General features: G+C 38.7%; 1 protein-coding gene across 2 annotated transcripts; it reads right to left on the bottom strand.

Annotated features, from left to right (window-relative positions):
* Positions 1 to 319: 319 nt before the first annotated feature.
* On the bottom strand, positions 320 to 14345 carry ptpn2a (protein tyrosine phosphatase non-receptor type 2a). Of its 2 annotated transcripts, none has more exons than XM_008411118.3 (9): positions 14108 to 14345; positions 12227 to 12317; positions 12014 to 12114; positions 11818 to 11916; positions 7851 to 7988; positions 6277 to 6486; positions 4499 to 4663; positions 3329 to 3513; positions 320 to 1413 (listed from the first exon to the last, which is right to left on the bottom strand). In XM_008411118.3, exons 1-9 carry the CDS (start codon positions 14162 to 14164, stop codon positions 1227 to 1229), a joined length of 1233 nt encoding a protein of 410 aa, XP_008409340.1. In that variant the 5' UTR covers positions 14165 to 14345; the 3' UTR covers positions 320 to 1226. The 2 variants fall into 2 exon arrangements, with proteins under 2 accessions (XP_008409340.1, XP_008409339.1); XM_008411117.3 differs by lacking the exon at positions 14108 to 14345 and adding an exon at positions 13702 to 13811.
* Positions 14346 to 15878: the final 1533 nt, after the last annotated feature.

Here is a 15878-nt window from a genome sequence, read left to right as displayed (position 1 = left end):
CTTTGAACTTCTGTGAAAACTAAAATCTGTTTGCAATAAGCAGCAGCGACCCATCAGTCATCTTATTCTGGTGCTCAAGACATTTGGCGGAAAACTGATTTAATATATTGCACAACAGATTCTGTTAATAAAAAGGTAGCTGAATTGTTAGCATACCTTGGCACATCTATTACTTTTGGAGCATTTGCAGATCAACGATTTCTGCCAACATCAGACTTAATTGAACTCCTACATGTACTGCTGTACATTAACAGTCCCTGTTAACTGAAAAGCAACCTGGTGATGCTATTGATTAAAATGAAGGAGTCAAACAACAAAATACCTCATGGGTACCATGAGCAGTTTCACTTAGTAACACAGGTGTGAGTTATGTCAAAGGGTTAAGAAGAAAAAAATATATACATTCCACATCCTAGGAGTACAAGGCTTTTAGTCATCCATGAGCCGGCCTGGCTGTTAACCTCCTGAACACAGACAGCTTCGCTTTGGTTTTCTCAACAACAAAAACAACAGCAGGAAAACTTGGACCCAACGAGTGGGTAAAATACATGCAGTAAATGGCAAGGAACCTGGCAGTTTGTATGATTTACATAAGAATCTAACTTAATCACCTTAGTCTGGGAGAAAAAAAAAAAAAAGATATGCCCTGCATGTTAACAGTGGAACAGTGGAAGAACAGATGGCGCTGTAGAAAACCTGGGGCAACATGCAGTTTATCATAAATATTAAAAAAAGAAATCCCGAAGTTGACGTCTTCAGTCTGGGGTCTTCTCTACATTTTAAGGGTTGGATCAACAGTCAGTAACAGTGACTTTGAAATGCAAAAATGTATCCAAAGATGATAAACACACATTTGATCATTACAAATAAAGAATGCAAAAATAAACTTGTCTGATTTTTTTTTTCTATGTACTGCACCTTTAGTAAGTTCCATTCAAAGCCATGTTTCTATGACACAGTACATTCTTGAACAGTGACGAGAGGAAAGAAGAAAAAAATAATAAATCACTGTGCTGGCACAAAGATCCTGAGATGTTACTATTCTGTTAAGATCTTATGAGAAAAAATATACACACACTCGCTTGATCTAGTGCTCTTGCATTTTGACCTTAATAAATACCCTCAGTTATGCACATGTTACCATCTACGTCTACTTAAAGAAGTACCTAATCCAAGGTACCGGTGCAAAATAGGAGTCAGTTTCTTGAGGGGGAGCCAGAGTTATTTTACTGGAAGTACATCCAACACAAAACGGTGACAGCCAGGGCAGCCCCAGAACCCACGCTGAGCAGGACGGGCCTCCAGTACTGCCACTTCTCCTGCTTCTTCTCTGATTCAGTCAGTTTTTGTTTCATCTGCTGGACCTTCTGTGCTGTGCCAGCGATCCTCTCCTCACGGTGCCTCTTCCTCAGCCTAGCACACAGGACAGAGTTGAGCAGTGAGGACAACATGCGAGCAGTTCATAAACGACAAATGCTGTATGAAAAAATTACAAAAAGTAGAGAACAAGAATAAAGGTTGGCGTGATCAATTGGAAATCTCACCATGGTGGAATTTGGTTAACTTTTCAGTTTGAGTTATGAATCCACGATACGTCGGCATCCAAATAGGAATCAGCAGATGCGAGTTATTTTTTTAACAAATCAATTAACAGCATGATAAAATAAAATGAGCTCGATCATTTCTTTTATGACGATTAATATTGTTTGGAGGGAAATTTTGTTTACAGAGATCATAATCCATTTTATTTATGGTTTTGGTTGTGTGAGCTTTGTATTTCAGTTTCATTTATTGTTTTTGGTTTATTTATTTTGAATATTTAAAGTATCTTCCGGTTCCAGTGTTAAGGGTTTATTACTAAATTTAATTTTATTGATCTTTGAGAGGAAGAGCTTGCATAATTATGTCAAATATTAGTAAATGTATCGCAATAATTACTGGGATAATTTATCATAAATCAAATGCTATTTTGACAGGCCCACGTCGGTATTGGCCTAAAATTGGGTTGATGACTAATATTTATTTCCATCTATTTGTTGTTTGTTTTAGGAAGGGGAGGGGAGGAAGTTGGTCATGTGGTTTCTGTTCAGTCATGTGACAGTGATAGTCATGCAGAACAGGTTGTGTGGTTGTTTAAAGCAAAAACGAAATGTAGGATGTGACCATTTTACAGTGTCAAAAGGGTAGGGAATATACATGCAATGCAGTTTAGTGTGAGGGATCAGCCATCCCAGCAGTATTACTATCTGCCCGATTTTTTATATCAGTGCAACCCTCCTTGGAGTGTCCTTAACCGATGACCTGCTGGTCAGAAACTTGAGGATCTGGTTGGTGAATGCACCGTACCCAACATCTAAGGTTTGTAAACATAAAAAAAAATAGAAAAGTGACTGTTTTGTTTAATTTCTAAAAATCAAAACCATTGAAATAACAACAGGACCAGTCCCAAGCTCCTGCAAGAGTCTAATACCGTTTTAATAAAGAATAATGCCTTACTCCAGTCCCATTCAGACTTGAAGAAAATAACTAAATCAAATTCCATACATTTCCAGGCCTGAGAAGGCAGCCTGAGCTGCTCCTTCAAAGAGCTGGAGCTGAGCCGGAGCTGAGCCGGAGCTGAGCCGGAGCTGAGCCGGAGCTGAGCCGGAGCTGAGCCGGAGCTGAGCCGGAGCTGAGCCGGAGCTGAGCCGGTCCAGGCTCCGTCTGCCACCACTCACCAATTAGTTGCTGGCTTCAGGAACTTTCATTGAAGTGGCAACAGAGCGAAATGACAAGGCACTGAGTTCAGTGGGGCTCAAAATATTAGAGCTAAGCTGCTCTGATTTATCATCTTAGACTTTCCCAGCCCTGCCTGTCATGGAACGTGTTGGATTTAAGAATGTTGACAGACCTGAAACCTGCAGGTTAAGGTCCATGTTCTCCAGGGAACACACCGAGAGACTGAAGATGTCTTTGGTTAGTTAATCCTGACTGCAGCTATGGTGCTGATCACTAATATATGATGCTAAAAATAGTTTAAATTTCAAATCACTTTGCTTTTGTTTCAGTTTGAAAAACTGTTTACAGCGCGGTCTCTCTCACACACTGACACAAAGCCTCTCTTCTATATGAAAATAACTAATTAACAAATTCTCTAGAAAGAAAGAAATAAGTTATTTTAGTTGATTTATTTTTTAGTTTAACAGTTAGAAATAGTTAGCCAAAAGCTTTTAAAACTTAAGGCTACATTTTCTATCAAAAACTGTCAACAAATGCTTGATCGGTGCAACTCTGGTGATGTTTTTCTGTGTGAGGACACTCATTCCAAATGTGCTGAACTATCACTTACTGAACAGAGTTCTCTGCCATGTTGTGGCAGTCTAAATCCCTCGATGAGAGGTGGTCCCCTATGCTGGGCTGTGGCTCCAAGCAGGGGCCGTTGGGCCTGCTGGCATTGAGGTGAGGTCTGGGCGGAGGCGTTGGAGGTCGTAGATCCGACTCCAGGTCTTCTCTGAACAGGCCAATCTGTGAGTTCTGCAGCAGAGGTCAAGAAACACATGCATGGGCAAATAGAAGCATGAAGGAAACAGGCAGGAAGTCAGGCAAGACTTTCTAAACTTGGAACCCACTCAAATTTTATGATGGTTCACGTCTATGTACATGTTCAGTTATTGGTTTGTCTTTTGGTTGGAGCATTTTTTGAAAACAACATCGTATTTTCTGAATAACAAGAAGATTATTGATTACAAAAATGCCATGAACAATGAGGACATAGATTCTTTTACATGTTATATCATATTGCGGAGGTAGGACTGCATGTTACCTTGGGAGGATTTGCTGGATCACCTCATCCACAAAGACACTGATTAGAGAGCAAGTTCAACTACCTTGACTTTACACTGAAGCACAGTCCACTTTCGGTACAGTTTGTCCAGTACAGTACAGTCTGTCCTAAGACTGACCATTAGTCCATACTAATTATGGACTGTCCGTTTCTCTCTTTTTTGCTTGATTTGGCCTGGGATTCAAATAAACAATATACATTCAAAGGGGATTTATAAGCTAACGCTAACCTAAACTTAGCTTCAACTGAAAAACAACAGTTGGAAGGCTAGTCTGTTAACATCAAACAAAAGCTACTAGTATTACCAAGGCAACCGTTGCTCATATTAGAGCAGAAACTAAAAACATTAAAAACAAATTACAAAGTAACATCATCTAGAAGTCAAACACAGCACCTCATTTACATATCAAAGTAATAATTAACAGTCACCAACAAATCACTAAAACCCTCCTTTATCATAGACACAGACTTTTATCAATGCAAAAGAAAAGCATTGATAAATGCTGTCAGACAAGGTGCCTGATGTAAAACATTAAGTTCAGCATTAAACAAAATTGAAAAACCCCCAGTAATACTAGGAAATTTATAGTAAGTCATATAATGCTCACTGGACATTTTTTGCATCTATAAAACAAGTAAATTTCTCATGCGTTTCTGGTTCGCTCCTGATCAAACCTGTTCTGCAGAGCTGTAGGTCAGAATGAGCTTGGCTCCCTCGATGATGGACATGTAGGAGAAGCGCAGTTGGTCAGGGGTCTGGATCAGGCCCATGCGATATTCCCTCATATCCAGCAGCACCTTCTGTATGTCCACAGATGACGAGCTCTTACTCCTGTCCATCTACAAAACAGATTTATCTGTTTATGGAATACATTTGAAAAGGGTTATGCAGCTAAGTCAGTGTTTTCACTCCACACCAGTCTGCTTAACAGCATGTTACCATGAGGTCACCACCTTGGTGGCTCAGTGTATACCTGTGAGTCAGTTGTGCAATTATTTTTAATTTATTACAGCAGCTTGTCTTTCGTGTGTGCTTCCATTTGCTACTCGATGTGCTGCTCACTGTTTTTACTACTGAGGGACAAATAGAGGATTGTTCCATGCTAAAATAAATTGTGTTTCAGAACAAGCGTAGATCTGGAACATAGATATGCTCAACCAAGAGTTGCGGTAAAGAGTCACTTGTATTTTTATTTTGTGAGTCAGAAGCTAGAAAGTTTGAAAATCACTTAAATGTTTTCTTTAAAGCTTCAAGCTACTGATTTCAAATTTAACAGTTCCTGCCATTAAACATTATGGGAGCAAAGGAGACGTCACACTGTGTGAGAGAGAGCAGTCATCGTAAAACATGCTTTTTCTATTGTAACGCAAGATAAAATACTTATTGAGTAGATATTTTAAGCTGCACTGTTGTGTTGTTGTTTAAGCAGCTTGTACTTGTGATTAGCACCATTAGCTAGGTTAACATGGCTGAAGTGACTGCTTTAAGATGCATTTGTAACAGAATGTAAACCCTTACTGTAATTTAGAATTTTCCAAAACACTGCCTACATTTCCCAAATCATGGTGTTTCCATCCTAACCAGATTAAATGCTTAAAAGGATTAAAAAAATATTTCTTTATCCTTCCAAATGCTACTGGAGATTTATGTATTGTTAACACCTCACAAATATTCAAATCGTCATTTTTGAATATTTTCTCAGTAGCAGCATCCACACAGCAGAGTGTCGTCTTCACAGTGACCAGGCAGTGCTTTGCATGACATGTTCAGGGATTGAGAAAAGATCCCATTACTGAGTTTCCAACTCGTCTCTCACCAGTTAAAATTTGGTCGCCCATGCTCACCGACCAATTTCTTGATACGTTTCTAAATTTGACATATTTTTAGGGGAGCTTGATAAAGTTCCCTTCTATAGCTTCTGCGTAACAAACCAAATATATTTCAGCTAATAACCTTGGAGCTGGTAGGTTAATAGGCTCTGATTTATACATCACTTGTATAAAACAAGAGGGAAGATTTATTCTGCTGTCATTTTCTTACAGGTTTTAGAACAGGAGAAAACTTTCTTGAACCGTTTCTAAAGATACTAAGCTATCAAAAAAAAAAAGAACTAAAAACAATTCAACATAAGTTTATTTTTCAGACAATAAAAGGCGCAAAGCTCATGATGCTGAATGAATCTGAAAACAGAAGAATTCCTGAATGTGGGAAGGAGTTTCCAGGTAATCGCTGACATCACTCTTTTCTGCCTGAATGAACAATCTAAACATACCGTGAATAAAGTTCAGAACCAACATGCCACAACTTCTCTCACTAGCTTCCAGCCCTCTCAAATATTATCTTAGGATGACTGACTCATCGTACTCAGATGCTGAACTAAACGGTTTAACCCTTTGCTCTGAGTATAGTCAGTGTTAAGCAACTACTTCCCATAACAATAACACTCACTCACCAAGACCAAGCAAGTGTCCACCAAGGCAAACGTTCCCGAGCGTCCAATCCCAGCGCTGCAGTGCACCACTGAGGGCCCATATTCGGGCCCCAGGGAGCCAGACTCCCGCACCTTGAAGAGGAAGTTGAGGAAAGAGGCGGGAGATTCTGGCACCCCAAAATCAGGCCACGTGGTATAGTGAAAGTGGTAGATCTCTCTGGATTCCCCCGTCTGGGAAGAAACGTATGACATCAGCCATGAGCCATGTGCAGCACATACAAGTTCTGGCACTTCTGGTTCAAACCAGAAATGCCGGACAAAAATAAAAACAAGGACCCAGGTAGACTGATGTAAAACCACCTGGTATGAAGATGAAACAGAGGAATTTAGGGGCAATGACATATTAGCAACACGTTAGCCCAGGGGTTTCCAACCTTTACAATCCGTTCCAAACAGCCATTTCTACCCTCTGTCGAGCTGAATGAAAATATCAAATATAGGAAATTTTAAAGAAGAAAAACATAACATTGTTGCTCAAAAGAGCGTGGATGCATTTTCTTCTGTGGAAAATAAAGCAAAGAAAGTGGACGGTTTCCAACCGTTTCTTGTTGGTATCCATAATTACCAACAAGAAAATAATATTATTGGTACTTTAAGGGTCATTCTGTTGTGGGAATTCAATGCAATTCCAACATAAAAAAAACCTGAAAACCTGCATAATAACTACATTTAAAATATCAGATTGTTCTTTATCATTTTTGTCAGTTATTAAGAGCCAATGTGGGAAACCCAAAGAGCCACTTGTGGGCCCTGGAGCCACAGGTTGCATCTACACCATTTAAGCATGCTGGTGGCATGATCTTCCTCTTTTGAACTTTGACCTTTTTTTGTAGGGCCTGACTAGGATTTTATGTGACGTGGAAAATGCAGACAGAATTTGACAAACTAAGTGGAATCCACAACAAAACATGGAATTTCACAAAAATATTTCTCATCAACAAGCAGGAAAAGGTATTTTGTGGTTTCTGGAGTATTTTGGCTGCTCCACCTCCCTGTACTGGTCTATGCCTTGTTAGTCAATAAGTGTTTACACACCTACTGGAACTTGCACAATCATTTATTCATTAAAATAACATTTCTATTCTGTCTTTTTTAATGTTCATTATGTAAATAAAAAAAAGGAAAAAAAAAAGTAATCCTACTGAGTTGCACATCCGTTGGATCATGAGTACAGTATTTCGATTTTCTAATTATTGTTGTTAGTCTTGTATTCATATATTTTTGAACATTTGGAACTGTTTGAGAGAGAGAGAGAGAGAGAGAGAGAGAGAGAGAGAGAGAGAGAGAGAGAGAGAGAGAGAGATAGAGAGATAGAGAGATAGATAGATAGATAGATAGATAGATAGATAGATAGATAGATAGATAGATAGATAGATAGATAGAGAGATAGATAGAGAGAGAGAGAGAGAATAAATAATAAAAAGCGGTTGCCATTGAGAAAAGGCTCACTCAGTCCTTCAGAAAACTAAAAAAAAAAACTCAAAGCAGAGCACAAATTTCAGATTATTGCTTCCAATGTTTTGTCTCCTGCTCACCTTTGTGTTCTCTAGTTCTAGCACCCTGATTGTATAATGGGATTGGTCCTCTTCTGATAACAGTCGAACAACAAAACCCGTGTCAGTGAAGGACATCTGCAGCTCCTCTGAAGTGGGCCAGTACTGAGCACACTTTTCCTGGGGGGACAGAGAGGTCATCACTCAGGCTCAAACAGGAAGCAGCTTGCAGCGTTTTCATAGACAGATGAGTACGTGTGACCTTAAGCAGCATTCAAGACAGACTCACAGTCTATCTTGAATGCACCTAAAGTTAAGGCCTTTAAATGTATTAGTCATTCTCCAAACTCCAAACAGCAGTGGTGCAAAAAGTGGGTGCCCCATTAGAAGGGGCGCCACATGATGGCAGACAACAATTATTTCTAGTCTGCATTTTCTGTATTTAACAGCTGTTTGTGCTTATAATGTGCCTGGATACACATCAGAAAGTACTTAGCTGCACAGACACTGTAAGTACAAGCTCTGAACAGTCCTGGTAAAATAAACAAAAAAAAGAACACAAAACATAAGAGCTTAAAGTCTTAAAATATATGACATATTGCATTGTTTCAGAAGGGTTACCCTGTAATACAGAAGCACCATGTGAAGAAACCGAGAGCAGCTTAGCTTCGTAGATAGAGACTCAGATTGCAAGTAGCTGCAGATCAAATGCAGCGATTACCTGATGCGCAGGATGTGCACACATCTCTAGCTTTCTGTTTTTCAGCTTTTATCTGGGTGTTACCCTGGAGCTAACCCATAGCCATGACCTTAGGGAAGCAGTTGTGGCTGTATCCATCATTTTCAGAAGAGCTAAAAAAGCTATTTCCAATGTTTATGTAAGTTAGTCACTTTACAAGAAAAAAAGAAAAAGAAAAAAAACGGTTGCCCGTTTTTCCAGGAATGGACCCTTTAGCAAGTTCCTCCCTGTGAAGGTCAGTCATCCATTGCTCAAAGAAAAAACACTCTTCCAACTTCACTATGTTAAAGTTCATGACAGAGTGGCTGCTAAGAACCAGTATGGCTTGTTTGAATGGGTTGGGAGGGGAAAGGTCTGGAGAACTGAATTTGAACAACACACAAAGGTTTGGGCTCGTTTTACAGCTGCAGGACCATGGCCCTGCAGCTGCTCCAACCATGACCTCCTCCGTTTCTCTAGGGTCAAACGTGAGGCCGTCTGTCTGCCAGCTGAGGTGTGGCTGAATGTTGGTCGTGATCAGAAAGGTACAACTGACAAAAGGGTCAGGATGTGGACGACACCTAGACAATGTCCAAACCTCAAACTGATTCAGAGGCTGTAGTGGACTCTAAGAGAGCCGTGTTTAAAAAAAACTGAAAGGCATAATAAACTAAAACACAATAGAAGAATAAACTAGCATTTCTGCACAGTGGAAAAGTAATAAGACCAAAGAGATGATGATAACATCATATTCTTGCTGCTGAAGGCAGATCAACAACCTGAATTCTAGAAAAGACAGGTCATAAAAGGAAAAAAAACCTCTCAAATCACATGAGCTGATATTTTATTCACAACAGAACACTGATCCTAGCTTAACGGATGTTGAACTTCAACCAAAATAAGCTCAGGTTTGAACCTGCTACATGTTTCAGAACAGTTTGGATGGGGAAATGTTTGCCACGGTGAAGCATCTTCTCTTCTTTTCAACAGTTTGAAGATGTCTGGGCATTGAGGTCATGAGTTTCTGGAGTCTTGGAATTTGGTTCCATTCTTGACTGATGCAGGTCTCCAGCTGCTAAGAGTTTATGGTCTTCTTTGACATATTTTTGTTTAATGATGAGCCAAATGTTCTCCTTAGGTGAAGGATCTGGACTGCAGGCCTAATTCAGCAATACTCTTCTCCGATTAAGCCAATGCTGTTGTTATGGCTGCAGTATGTGGTTTGGCATCGTCTTGCTGAAATACATGAGGTCTTCCCAGAAATAAACGTTTTCTGGATGAGGTTGCTCTAAAACCTCTAGATACCTTTCAGGCTTCATAGTTCCTTCTAAAACATGCAAGCTGCTCACGGTTTCCATAGTCGCCAACAAGAATGTCAAATCTGGATTCGTCGGAACATGGAGCACTGTCACTGTGAAACAGTCCTTTTTAAATTCATAGTGGCCCACAGGACGCCACGGTAGATCTAGACCCTGTTCACATATTTCATGACAGACGATTAGGTGGAATCTGCAGATTGTACCGTAGATTATGTTTACTGACAGCGGTTTCTGGAAGTATTCCCGGGTCCATTTAGAAATGTCAATGTCAAAATCATGCTGACGAGTGACGCAGTTTTGTCTGAGGGCCCAAAGTCTATGGGCGTCCAATAAAGGTCTTCAGCCTTCTCTCTTACAGACAGGTTTCTCCAGTTTCTCTGAATCTTCTGATAATCTTACACACTTTAGATAATGAGATATGTAAAACCTTCGCACTTAGATTTAGAGGAATGTTGTTCGTAAAATGTTCCACAATCTTTTATGCATTCAGTCACAAATGAGACAGCATGCCCATCGTTACATCTGAAACTCCACTCATCTCTCTTATAGCTAATCATGCTGCAGATCTGAAGTAAGTTAACTTAATTTCAACCAGGTGAATCCTTTCACACATTTCTGCTTTTCCAGACATTTGCTCTGCTCCCCATGTTCTGTTAATAAAATGTTGTCTCATGTGATTTAAAAGTCTTCATTTTTATTCAATTCTAAAGAACATCCTGACTCTTTTAGAAATCAGGTTGTAGAAACTACTGAATCATAATCACGTTTTTCATGCAGTTTGGTTACTGTAGAATAAACAGCAACATACAATTGTACTGTTGGATTTCATGCGTTGTTGTTGTTCTTTCGGGTTAATATTTCTTATTATTTAAAATTCTAACAATAGGTCAGATATTTCTCCAATTTTATGTCCTGAAACATAAAAACCTCAGAACCAAAAGCAGGAGCACAGTTCCATACAGAAAACATAGAAATGCTTTTCTCTCCCACATGTACAGCTTACAAACTTTTTCCTTTCCTCAGTTAAACGGCAGGGAATGCTACATATGTAGCTAAGCCCAGAATCTGTAGTAGGGCTGTAGTGATACAATAATCTCACGATACGATACACGATATTCTGCTCACGATACGATATATCGAGATTGCGATATTCAGCAAATGATACAATTCAATACACTTTTGCGATTTTCTGAAAGATTTTAGAGGGACAGAGTGATTTTGGTGACATTTTGTGACTGTTATAGAGTTGGATTGAATTAATTTAACTGAAAACTGATTAAAAGCACCAACTACACAATACCTGGCTCTGGTTGGACATGGACACAGACTTAAAGTCGATAGCTGGACAAAATGAATTAAAGAAGTGGTGAGAAAACATGTTTCTTTTAGTTGAAACAGTACAAACTGTAGCTTACATCCATTTGTAAAGTAAATAATACCTTTTTAACCTCGACACTTAACATCTGAAGGAATCACTCTAAGCCTGATGACCTAATCACTCTCCCGGTGAAGCAAGCAGTGAGTGAGCAAGGTGACAGTTGGATGTTATGATACTTGCGGATGAATATCGATTTTTTTCTAGGAAAGAAAATATCGATATATATCGCAAAATCAATATTATTACACAGCCCTAATCTGTAGTAGATTAAATATAAAGTTGTCATTTCATTTGACCAACATTGTCGTTCTGACTGGAGGTAATGACGCATAGAAGTGACCTGACTTGTCGAAACATCCCAAACATGATAGAAAAATGCAGTTAAAATGATAACCGTTTCAAACTTGATCCTTCTTTGACACCGTTGTATTAAAATTAAATAAATCCTCATCTCTATATATTAAATCTCAGGCAGAGGTATAAATAATTTAAGGCAGTGAATCTGGTATGTATTAAGTAATAAAGATAGATATTTCCAAATACAGTCTTTGTATATAAAAGCTTGTGGTCATCATGTGCTGAGGTGTTACTCACAGATCCTTTCTCTATCACTCTGTTGAGCATTATAACGGCTTTAGAACATTGCTGCCAGACCATCAACCAGAAATGGCCACACGTATTCCTCAAAGGGCCCTGTCAAAGTAAAAAAAAAAAAAAATGTTCATGAAAGTGTGACATACCGAGTAGAACAGTATGCAATACAGTAGCATTCTCTCAATGGTTTCCATACCTGAGTTAGAATGTAAGCTCTCTCGGCTTCTTTCACGGCGACTAAACTCGCGTTAATGTAGTCATTGTCCGCGTTTTCAAGCTTTACCCGACTGTGGTCATCTGAGGAGGGAAAAAAAAAACATCAGACGGCGAAGCAATTACAACAATGCAAATTCTCAGCCACCATATTGGAAAGAAAAACAAACAAATCTCTCGTTGTGCAAAGACTCACATGGGCTGACGTCTCTGTAGCGATTCAAATTCCTGTTCATTGGAAGCTTAGCTACTTTGTATGGATATTCGATGGCTTGGTTGCGGATGTCCTGGTGCAAACGAGAAGAAAGGTTAAAGGTTAGCTTTCAGGTTGCAAACACAAACATTTATGTAGAGACCACACAAAGTGATGGAAGGTCTTCATTACAGTCTTTCTGCTCTTCTTGTTTCACTTAAAGTGTTCCACTTTGCTTGATTCGTTAGTGAAAAGATTTTCTACTAGCTGGGTTCCTACACACAAAACTCCATACATTTACATCCTCAACTTCTAGAGTTCTCAGTCCTGTTTAAGTCACCTTGAATATAATATTTAATTGAGAAGCAGAAACTAATGGTATAAAATATTAAGGTTTGCTTTAAATTTTAATAAAACAATGTACTGCCTGATACCAGTAGTGAAAATTTGATTTGCATTATTTTGTGCTACTACCGAAATATATTTGCAATGTTGAATTTTGTACACCAATATACAGCTAGTTAAAATAATGTATTATTTTTTTATTGTGTGATTGTAGCACTCTACACGGTTAAAGAGAATTTAGTTTCTGACAGTTTCACAGCTGTTTGGGTTCAAGCCATGCGTTTTTTGGACTCCTTGTAGACGCTGTTTACAAGGAGTTTGGGGGATTTTTGATCTACTCTTTTACTTTCAGACTGTTGTGGTACTGTGGCAACAAGGTTTGTAAATATAAACAAGGTTTGTTTATACAAATGGGAGCGGCCGATTAGCAATTAAAAGAGTCTAAATAATACTTGAACTATGGCCCCAAATCCCAGAGGAGTTGAAAAGAGCAGAGCGTGCCAACAAACGATGGTGCCATCCAGGACATTTTACTGTGGATTATCATTTCTGCCACGTGGAAATTGAGCTGTTGGCATGTTGTGACAGTCATGCAAAAATCTCCAGTCAGAGGACTCCTCAAGGTCTCTGCAATACTGCCTGCTACTGGAATTACTGTCCACAGTGACTCTTTGAGGATACCTCAATGATATTATGGCAAATTTACATTTCCTTTCAGCATCAATTTTCCTTCTTCTTTTATTTTGTTGAATTGAATAAATGCCACAGATGCCATCAAATCAACAACCCAGATTTGGATTAATTTGATATAGTATTATGATTTTGTATAAAGTTAACATAATTTATTGTATTATTGTATTTGTATTCCCTTTGGAATTAATAAAGTATTTTTGAGTTACTTTTTTTTTTTAAATCAAACTCGTTTAATAAAAAAAAAGAAGGTTTTTTTAACATGTTTTATACATTTTCTGATTCTGTAGAGAAAATTGTTTATTTCTTTGCGTCTCCTTTAAACAGCTGAAGTCAAATAGCAAACATTTCCCATTGACTCAGTAAAAAATAAAAAATAAAATGTTAAAAACCGCGCAGTCAGTTTCTACGTTAAACAGGAACTAAAGTATTAGAAACTTAACCTGCATTTGCCAGATTGGCTAACACTGCTGGTGATAAAAACACATGCGTCTCTTTCTCTGGAAGTCTTTGGTGAGTTCTCAGAAACTGCGGCTGACGTCCGCAAGCGTCACCCAAGCAGAGAGCTCCCCCGATGCACGTTTCCCAGCTACGGAAGTCAGCCCCCCTGCTAGCGCAGCTCGCTACTTTCTCACAATTAAGTGTTGGCTGGCTTCCTGCGGCGCCCGTCCCGTCCTGCCTGCGCTACGCAGCGAGACGAAGCTCGTTAGTTAACACAAAAACACACGCCACGGAACAAGCGGGGAAAGTAGTGAAACACAACAAGATGAGTCTGAGAAGTGAACTGGCTAAGTTGGTTAGCAACCGATCGTCATAGAAACACGAGAGGCCCTCGGTGTCCCGACTTACATTGTAAAGGTTCTGCCATTTCCCGGACGAATCAATATCCTCGAATTCTTGCTCCATTGTGTCGCGGTTGGTGAAGTGAGAAGCCAGCCGGATAACTTCGGGGTGTTTTCGCCACCGTTATCCAACTTACTCCTCTCCGTTAGCCATCTGAAGAGCACTGTGTGTAACCTGATGAATCCCTGCGGGGAGTCAATCTGCCTCTCCTTCACTCTGACTCTCGCGGGTTGCCAGGTTGCGTAACGGGAGCTGGTTATATTTGCCCGTTTCGTACTTTTGTAGTTCTGGTCTTTATGTGTCGACTTGCGTCATTTCGTGCCCGCCTTGAATATGTTTCCTTTCGTTTCTACATTGACATCTAATGATACCAAAAGATTCGCTAATTGATACCTCTGTCTCTTCCCTACACGTTGTTATCCAACTTTATTTTTCTTGCTTGTCATTAATTTTAGATTAATTACAAATGGGAATACTGAAATACTTTTCTTGTCGGTTGTGACTTAATTCAACTGCATATTATTTTCTGTAAATATTCTAAAATATTTATTTTGGAATGTTTATTTGGGCAAGTTGACTCACGAAACATGGAAATTAAGGACTCATAAAACTAAATTAGCTGCATACAGAACATAAAATTACATCAAATTTAATCCAACCAAAAATTAGCTTTCTTTAGCAAGCTACATGTTATTTTTTATTTAGTGCTCATAGTTTGCATTAAAATTATGACTCCAGTTATTATGAAAGCAGTAAGGTTCTCAAACTTATTTTTAGATTTATGCCCCGATTTTTCATATTTTGTAAAATTGACTGACCAGAACGGAATTAGTATTAACATCATTGGAAATATTTTTTAAGGTACCAATTTCACAAATCAGTCCAGTTTGACCAGTTTACTTAATATGCTATACATTTTTTTTCTCAATTTGAGATGGTCTTACTGTCAGGAAAGTAATTATACAGAAAGCCTTATAGGCATTTTTGTTCAGATAAAAAAGTTGCCAATCACTGTTTTACTGTGAGATATTGTTAGTATATAAAACTGAGCATTAATCTGACATAAACTGACATAATCTAACCTATCATACATGGTTGAAAAAAGTAATAATTGGCAAATTCAGAAATAAAAGTACAGAAAGAACCACACAGGACAAACAACCATCCACACACTCACTCCTAGGGACAATTTAGACAGACCAATTAACCTGACGGTCATGTTTTTGGACTGTGGGAGGAAACTGGAGTACCTGGAGAGAACCCACGCATGCACAGGGAGAACATGCAAACTCCATGCAGAAAGACCGGGGCCGGGAACCCAGAACCTTCTTGCTGCAAGGCAACAGCTCTACCAACTGCGCAGCACTGTGCTGCCAGAAATAATAATAATAATAATAATAATAATAATAATAATAATAATAATAATAATAATAATAATAATAATATTAATAATTAATATTATTATTAATTCGTGAGTCAACTTGCCCATTATTATTATCTCATAAATCCTAATGGCCACTATTTGAAATTGTGTTTTTTGAATATTGATTTAATTTTCGAAATCAACCATACTGCGGCACATTCGAACAAACATGGCAACCTTCTAAATTATGCTTTGTGTTCTTGCTGCTACTATTTTACCTGAAAACTAACACTCGTCGTAACTTTGTGCATTCCTTAAGACTGAAAAAAAAAACATTTTTAGAATTTGATAATCTGTTTTTGTTTACATTTACCTATTACACACAATGTGACACATTTATCCTGATGTGTGGAG

This window comes from Poecilia reticulata, chromosome 16 (genome assembly GCF_904066995.2).
Source record: "Poecilia reticulata chromosome 16, P_reticulata-male-v2, whole genome shotgun sequence".
NCBI classification, from domain to species: Eukaryota; Metazoa; Chordata; class Actinopteri; order Cyprinodontiformes; family Poeciliidae; genus Poecilia; species Poecilia reticulata.
The sequence above is the reverse complement of the archived record's forward strand: the minus strand, read 5'-3'. Positions and strand labels throughout refer to the sequence as shown.

Coding starts and splice junctions, on each gene's coding strand:
- ptpn2a (XM_008411118.3), bottom strand. CDS start 14,164: ATGGAGCAAGAATTCGAGGATATTGATTCGTCCGGGAAATGGCAGAAC. Junction 11,917..12,013: donor GAGCTTACATTCTAACTCAG/GTATGGAAACCA, acceptor TTACTTTGACAG/GGCCCTTTGAGGAATACGTG. Junction 6,487..7,850: donor TAGAACTAGAGAACACAAAG/GTGAGCAGGAGA, acceptor GTTTCTTCCCAG/ACGGGGGAATCCAGAGAGAT.